This window comes from Echiichthys vipera, assembly GCF_963691815.1.
Source record: "Echiichthys vipera genome assembly, chromosome: 14".
Classification (NCBI taxonomy): Eukaryota; Metazoa; Chordata; class Actinopteri; order Perciformes; family Trachinidae; genus Echiichthys; species Echiichthys vipera.
This window is the reverse complement of record NC_139839.1, coordinates 23,530,192-23,538,733: the sequence shown is the minus strand read 5'-3', so window position 1 is coordinate 23,538,733 and position 8,542 is coordinate 23,530,192. Positions and strand designations below refer to the sequence as shown.

The following is an 8,542-nucleotide window of genomic DNA, read 5'->3' as shown; positions in this document are numbered from 1 at the left end:
AATTCACTACAGGAAACCTCTGTAATCCACGGAGTGAAAACATCCGTCACTCACTGGTCTGTGGAACACCACAGGAGCTGACAGGCTCTGTTGTGTTTTCTCTCATCAGCCCTCTCTGTTGTTGTTGTTGGTGTGTTGTTTGATAAAGAAGTTTTATTCACAGGATTCCATTTGCACTGAAACCCCATCAGACACCCTCCTGTCAGACCTCAGTAATCCGACACATCTGTCTATCACCACAGTGGATAGTGCCTCTCTTTATTGCTTTCCGGCAGTAACTTCATCTGATTCTTGATAATGACTAAATCTGGCTGCAGTGTGGGGTAATTATAACCACTCTGGCTCACCGTGCAGCTTTAAGGAAAATTATATGGGTATCAGTACACTGACTGGATGCTCAATTTTCCCAACTTTTCCCCCAAATAATGAGAACTGTAGGATTTTCCTGCAGTTCTTTTAATCACTTAGTATTTGACCTCTCATGGTATCCACTGAATGTTTCTTTGGTGGTGTCTCACTCATCGAGGGAAGCAGCTTAGACACATTAAACCTGCAGTGGAGGCTGAAAAGCCAGGTTCTGTCTGGTGGAGGAAGGATTTGTAGCAACATCCAAAAGCAGTTTACTCAGGCACTTTAGGATTTGGTTGGTCGGTGCTTAGTTCAGGCTGTTCCACGAATAGCTGATAGATGCAGCGAGCAGCTCTAGCTGAAGGGAGAGCACAATAGCTGTGATTGAGAGAGTTTGGAGGGGGATCTCATGAAAACCGACATACATGCATGCACTGTAGATGGTCTCTGAACTGTTGACCAGGCTGGAAGGAGTTAGACAGTGAGATGAGAGCTTAAATGATTAGTCGATCAATCAATTATCAGTTGATTCAGAAAACTAACCTGCATCAGTAATCAATTCATTGTTTTTTGTCAAGCAAAAGCATTTTCTGGTTCCAGCTTCTGAAATGACGCTTGCTTCATGCCTTCATTTCTGTGACAACTCTGAAGAAACTGTACTGAGCTTTTTCACTCATTTCTGAAATCAGGGCTGGGGCCAATGATAAGCCTGATTATTCATTTACCAGTGATTTGATTTACTCATTATATGGTTATAAACCAGTTGTTTGGGCTGTAATAGATCAGAAAAGTCCTTATTGACGTTCCAGATGTCTACTTTTGTCCAACCAACAGTCCAGAATCCAAACATATTGAATGTGCAGTGATATAAAAGAGAGCAATGCAAATCCCCTAAGGAGCTTAAACCGGACAATAATTGGAGCTTGAAAATGACTAAGATGATGATTCATTATCATAGAAGAGTAAGAATACTAGAAAATATTCACATATAAGACGCTGGAACTATTGCTTAAAAAACAACAAAGATATTGGTTATTAAAATTGTTGCTGATAAACTTTCTGTCATTAATTGACCAACCTTTGCAGTGTTGATGAAATAATCTTGTGTGACTCCGACCACGGTTAGATAGACGTATCATCACCTTGCAGCAGTTATGAGGCCTCCTCAAGATTTTATTTCTAGCGCTTTGGCTCCCTCTCCTGGTCCAGAGCCTGAACTACCACACACCCTGTCCTAACAGCACTTTATGCAGGCCTGAAAGGGAAATTACTGTTGGTCCCAGGAGCAGGAGGCATTCACTTGGCAGGAGGAAATATAGGCAATCCACAATTCCCACCAGTGACGGATCGAGCCAACATTTGATTGATGTGTGACCTGGGTGCTTTGGAGCTAAACATCAATCAGAAAAGGGTGCATGAATGCTGTGGTTATTCAGTGTAATGGGAATGTCAATAACTCTTCATCCTCTGACGAATGCACACGTACCGTGCCATGATTCACCAGTGAAGGCAGCTGATGTTTAAAGCGCTGTTATCGAACCAAGCACAAACCCTCACTTGTCCAAGTTGCCGATGCGGTGTGATGCATGATGTATCCGTGGTTTCAACCGTCACCACACACATTTCTAGTAAGTCAACACCTACTGGTGCCGCAGAGATGTGACCACTTAGATGTTTTTCCATCTTGTGACTCTTTTTGCAAAAGATGAAACATGATTGGAAGTGACTCCATCAAGTGACAGAACCTTCATAACCATTTTATAACTACACAATCAGTGTCACAATCATCTCAAAATACTTATGACGCCAGGGTGAGTGCTACCGCTGTCCTCCATGGGGGTCTAATGGGGAAACTTAAGTGTGTAAGCGTAGTGTCAAAAAGAAATATAGCCTGTTTACTCAGCTCAGTGAGTGTAGATGTAGGTGGAGTAATAAAAGCCCCACAGACAGAGTTAGTACACATTTTTTAATAACATGGCACAATTTACATAACACAAGTTTAAATGAGGAGCATGCTGAAGATTCAGTCGCTTCATTTTTTTCTCATTTTTGTACATGATCTAGAAAGACTTCACTTTTTTCCCTGTACATGGTTAACAGCAAAAAAAAAATCTCTTAACAATCTTTATGCAATACGCATCGACTAACCACTATGGCTCCGGTGGACATTTTTATGTTGGATTAAAAAACACTGCACGACATGATATCACAGAGTTTGAAGCGCACAACTAAACCCTCAGTGGACTACTAAAATAGATCTCTGCTCATTAGAAACAAACTGTCCGTAGTTTAGACTCGATTTTTTGTCTTTTGATTTTGTAGGTACAACAACTCAGGAAAGCACTTTAATACACTGTCTGACCAACAGAACCTATTTCCATAACATGTACTTTACACTCCTCCAATAGGGCCGATGTGCTGTCATGGTGTTGAATGTGCTGCATTCTCCCCAGAACAAGACTGGTGGCAACTGAGTGGCAAAAAGAGAGTTGATTTTTGTGCTGCTGGCTTTTTACATTGAAAAAAAATATTTGCAACTGCAATACCTCCATCAACTGTTTCCAAGATTGTCACCACAATTGATCATATTTGAGAAAGTCGTTCTCAAAAAAAGACCTTTTTCGTTTCATCCAAATAAACCTGCTACCTACAGCTCCTGTGGGGATCAGTTAAAGCTCGTCTCTGTTTGCATGGACCCAATGTGTGTCTGAGTTGTGGAGAGAATACAGCTGTTTGTCCTTTATTGTGACACAGCCAGTAGTGATGAGAAGGCCAGCTTTCAGAAAGGGAGCCCAGACATTTGTTGCATAGTTGAATATGGGGTCTCTGGTACAATGCTAATCAGCTGCGTCAACTGAACAAAACAAAAAGGGAAACAGCAAAAAGCACATTCTGAAGCACTGCTGTAATACTCCTCTATATACATGTGTTCAAAGTAAAGCTTTCAAAACACCCTTTTGCATATTTGTACCATGATTTTTAATCCATACATAGTGAGCACAGCGACTGTCCACATTATCTACACACTTTGCCGTCTGTCAGTGCTAAAGTACCTGTACATTCCAAAATGGTTCTAGGCATCACTTTGCTATACAAGAGAAAGAATGCACACAAAAAGCTGGAGCAAACCGCAAAAAAGTCTTTGAAAAATCTTTTTTTGTTCCATGATTATTGTCTCTTTGTAGTTTTATACAAAAACAATTCATTGTGAGGGCGTGTCTCTGCCCGCATAAGTTATTCACAGCTATAATACAGTCTTGCTTTGCCCGAAGCTAAGTGCTTGGTGTGAGTTCAGTGTTAGTGAGGCACAGGGCTGCAGGGGCACAGAGTCTGCTGAGGCTCAGCTCACCGTGCCTCAATGTCTTTGTGAGCCGCTCTGTCTCTGATATCTGTGGCCAGGGGAGTAGTCCGTCTGGGTGAACCAGGCCGGGCACCCAGTGTGGGGATGAGAGGGGGCGGCGCACTCAGAGAGGCGGTGGGTGGGGTTTTGTTCAGTATACCGTTCTGATGGGCGGTGGCTGCAGCAGCGGCTGCGGCCGCCGCTGCAGCTGAAGGACTGACCCTGGAGTAGTGCATGCCTGGGAGTCCAGGGGCCATGAGGCCTGGGGCGGGGTGTGGAAGGTGTCCATCAAGGGCAGGATGGTGCATTGCGGGATGGAGGCGCCCGTGCTCATAGTCCTCTCTAAGCATATTGAGGCGCTCACGCTCCTCCAGATGGGCGCGCTCCTGCTCCCGCCTCTGCTCCAGGGCCAGAGGGTGGATGTGGTCACGATTAAAGTCATGAGGCTCACGGTCCCTGTAGGAGCGCTCAGCCTCGTAGAGGCGAGGCCCTGCCAGCCGGTGCAGAGGGTCATGCCTCAATAACAGCTCCCTGGCCAAAGGGTCCCGTCTGTGAATGTCCAGGCCTCTGTAGGGGTCCCTCATTGGGTCCCAGTGGAAGGCAGGGTAAGGGAACCTGTCAGCTCCTGGGATGGGGCTGATACCCATGAAGGGCGCCACTACTCGAGTTCTCTCCAGACTACTGATGCTGTTCATGGGATGAACACCAGCCATGCTCATGGGCATAGGCATTGAGGAGGGAGGGTGGAGGTTTGGCGTGGAGGGTGCCGGTGCTGGATGCTCACTTGCCCTCTCTGTGGCTCCATCTAGCTCCTCCTTTCGTTCCTCCTTCACCTTCACCTCACTGTTCTTCTTCTGGTGCTCATATGGCAGCTCCACCTTCTTCTCCAGGACCTCCCTGCTCAGCCCGCCGTTGGGACGTTCGAGGCTGGTCTGCCGGACGTAGGGCGATGGCGTCCCCCTGTTGGACAGTTTGTCCTCTGACACTCGGCCGTCGTGGATGACAGGTGTGTCTTTGTCGCTGTGCTGGTTGTCTTTGAGCTTGTGGTCATCTGTTCCATTGTCTTTCCACGAGTCTGAGTGCTCCCTCTCTCTGTCTTTGGCCTTGGTCTCCTTGTCCCTCTGAGGCTCTCCAGAAGCAGGGGGCAGGTGGTTCCTGTGGTGCTCAGGCGGCCGGGTGTGGCAAAGGAGGCTGATGGGGTTGACAGGGACCGGGGACGGATGGCTCGGATGGCGCTTTTCTACAGATTCCCTAGAAGCATACAGAAAGTCCCTGCATCAGACTGACTAATCTTTTATTCCAAATTTAGGTAAAACATCTAGCATGCTATATACAAGGAAAAACAAAAGCTAACATCCCCAAAGCTTTGGAGATTATGATGACCTGGACAAATGAGAACATCTACAGGCCCAAAAGATAACAAATCTGATCCAACACAATCCAAACATGTGCCTAAACATTTATCTGTTTATGTCCTTGGGGTGAAGTAACAGGACTCAAGTTGGACTTTTGGAAACACCCACCTGTCTTTGTCATCTTTACTGCCCAACGAGTCCCGTTTGTCAGATTCTCGGTCCCTCTCGTGTGAGCTGACCGAGGTGCTCCTCTCCGAGTCTCCGGGTTTCAGCCAGGGTGGCGGTGTGGGAAAGGAGGGCGGCGTACGGTGCAGGCGGTTCCACGGCTCCTGGTGGCCACTGTTACCGCCGTTGTTGAAGTGCTGCGGTGCGTTGGGGCCATCCTTATGGCCGAACATGGAGTTGGCCGCTGTTAGGGATTCAACACGTGGAAAAACACGGCAGGACACAAGTTAAATGCGTATCTCGACAACTTGTGCTGGTGAATGTTGGTATATAAATTATATTCTGCTGCTGTTTTTATGCATCATGAGCAACGATAACAGTATCATTCCTGAGGTTGAAACTCACTTAGTGCTGGATTGCCCAGTCCCCCGAAGGCCGATGAACTGAGGGATCCCAGTCCTCCAAATGATGCAGGCCTGCCGAAAGGTTCTGGAGGGAGACACCATATGTTACCATGCATACAGTCACATCTTCATTTCCCTATTTCTGGTCGAGTCTGAGAAGAACCAAACTGAACTGAAGTGTCGGGTCGTCTTACCTAAGTGAGATGCTGGGGCGAGGAAGTTTCCAGGATGGTGAGGTGGATGACCGAAAGGACCTGCTGATGGGTGTGTGGGACCTGAGGGGGAGAGACGGAAAGCACCACAGAAACATCCATTAGCTGCTGACCACAATATTAAGTGTAAGAAAAAAGCAGTAGTTTTCATTTGCGGGAAAACGTTTGGCGGTGAGGCTCTGTTCTAGGAACAAACAACCATAACTCAAAGTCCACTTGTTCACTTTTCTAAAACTGAATTCATTAGAGCCTGACTGACAAATAACAAACTGCAAAACACACAGAAATGAGGTAGTTTGCAAATGCTGTCACCATTACAGAGTTTGTCCATGACATATTTTTTACTGTAAAATGTTCAGTTCAGAACACACCATTGTCGAAATTCTTTAAAAACGAATTGGGGATCCTTATCAAAATGATTGTTTATGAAAAGACAAAAGGAATATATGTCAGCTGATTGTTATCAGTTTTTAGGCATGCTAGCAGTGTGGCTCAAGTGACGGCAGTGATGGTCAGAGCCGGTCCTCCTCCGTGGTCCAGATTAAAATATCTCAGAAGCTCTTGGATAGATTGTCATGCTGTTTGGAACAGAGGTGCATGGCTCCTGCAGGATGAAGCTTGCTGACTTTGGTGATCCCTTAACTTTTATTTTGTGCTATCACCAGGTGCTTTTGTTTGCTTAGTTCTGTAAACTTAGCCTTAGAAATCTGGTTTCAATTCAGCCATACTGTCAACCGCATCTCATGGAGAAATGTGAATAATAAAAGAAAGCCTGTGTCTTCAAATGAGCCTGCCTCCTCAGGCCACAAGATGCGATTTACGGCTCCAGAAAAGTTATTTCTTTTGGCTTTTTTGTTCATTTTCAGGGAACAGTTAATACAAGATAGATGTACTACATTGACATTCACACTGAGCGTCGTGGTTGGAGACTAATTGTGTTGGTTTTGCTGTCTTCTGTGACTCTGTAACGATAATCTAAGCAGACGACAGCTCACTCTGAATAGCAGGAACTGACCGACTGCCGCTGTATGTCAGAGGGTACCGTTGTTAACCATCAATCAGTCTTTCTAGCCAGATTTCTGATACACACTCACCTGCTGCGGAGAAGAGCGTGGCGGGCCGTGCCAAGTCACTGGGGTGATGGATGGCGCCGAAGAGGCTGGGGCCCGGAGGTCGATTCAGGAAATCAGGCTTGAGGCCAAAGTCTAGCTTGTGAGGGTCGACCTGCATCTGCTGCTAGAAGACGGCAGATCGACAGAGAGCAAACATGTAAAACCATGTTACACACTGCAGGTTGATAATAGTCATTTTTATTTTACGTTAACCACTGTAAGTCACTGACTAGAGCGTTGTCTTGCCAAAGGACACTTTGTGAGGAATCAAACCTGAGACCCTTCAGGGATGAGAGCCCTGGCTACACTGAATTTCCTTCTAAACATCATTATAACCTCAAGAAGTGATCATTGTTATGACCGCTGAAGCCACACATTTGAATTATTTGAACTGTTTTGTAGAGGAAGTCAGTGCAACAAATGACCAAAATATCAGATGAGTACACAAAACAATTGTTTTTTAAAACATGATTTTGACCACATAATTACTATTGAAGAAGAGAAGTGCTAAAGATGTTCCAGTAGCAGAGAAACTAGAACTGCACATCGATTCAAATCCACTTTTAAAGTCTGTAGTGTGTTCCAACAGAAAACCTCAAAACTGTCAGTATGAATACAATAACATTATGTCAATGTGCACTTTTGTCCTTCAATGCATTGCATGAAGGAAATTGATAGAGCTTCTCAAACTGGAAAAAATGAAATGTGGAGCGCTCCGGTCACACCTCAGATAACAAAAAGAAACTATTGATAAAAAACTAGAGCTGTCTCTTTATGTTTACCTGAGTAAACAGTGCCATTCTAAAGTTATCCTTTAGTGACCTTTGTATCATTTATCAAACAGTACAATAAAGACAAGTATGGAATTGGGACTGAGTTATCTTTACACTGTGTATATATTGGTCCTGTAAAGATAACTGCATCGCCACAATACTACAGATCAGGTGATGTTACCATGGTGACGAGGCATAGTACCCACTATTTTTGTGAAATTGAAATTTCTGCTTTCTGTTTTCATACCTATGTTGATTTTTTTTGTCTTTTTGTAAAGCACTTTGAGCTGTATTTGATATTATGAAAGGTGCTATATAAAAAATAAAAAAATACAGGGCAGCACTAGCTCCCGAGTGCTTAAAATAAACACACTTTTTTTTCTGGAAAACATAGATTATTTCCAGGACATCTGGTCCTTTTAATCTATTTTCTGGGTGTTTCCAGGACTGGAAAACTAGTCGAGTTTCCAGGTTTTCCAGGCAGCGGGGCAACCCTGGATGAGGCCCTGAATAAATATATATTTGTCTACATTTTGCAACTGGAGTGTCTCTGGACACACTGCAGTGATACGTTGCTTTTTTCACCGCATTAGGAAATAATCCATTAGGTCACAGTCGTAGTTAGAGCTAGCTTTGGCACGAAGCAGAGACAGAAGAGTCAGCTGAGTCCTCACCTTCACTTTCTGTTGGTGGTGGTATATCTGCCAGGCGATATGGACATGCATGGCGCACCACTTCCCTGGTTTCTGTAGGCAGAAGACAAAACATGGTGACAACCACGAAAGGACATCAAGGCCATTACTGCTACCACTACAAATTAAATGTAAAAGTGT

The 8,542-nt window shown here is 44.8% G+C and overlaps 1 protein-coding gene across 1 annotated transcript in view; it reads right to left on the bottom strand.

The window, feature by feature from the left end:
- Positions 1-2,383: 2,383 nt before the first annotated feature.
- The window catches only part of auts2a (activator of transcription and developmental regulator AUTS2 a), a gene marked incomplete at its 5' end in the record, with an annotated part of 340,529 nt that continues 334,370 nt past the window's right edge, over positions 2,384-8,542 (bottom strand). Inside the window, 6 exons of the mRNA XM_083927505.1 lie at positions 2,384-4,939; positions 5,212-5,464; positions 5,614-5,697; positions 5,807-5,887; positions 6,919-7,060; positions 8,384-8,455. Of these exons, the coding sequence (XP_083783631.1) occupies positions 3,694-4,939; positions 5,212-5,464; positions 5,614-5,697; positions 5,807-5,887; positions 6,919-7,060; positions 8,384-8,455 (1,878 nt within the window). The 3' untranslated portion in view covers positions 2,384-3,693. The remainder of the gene's footprint in view (positions 4,940-5,211; positions 5,465-5,613; positions 5,698-5,806; positions 5,888-6,918; positions 7,061-8,383; positions 8,456-8,542) is intronic.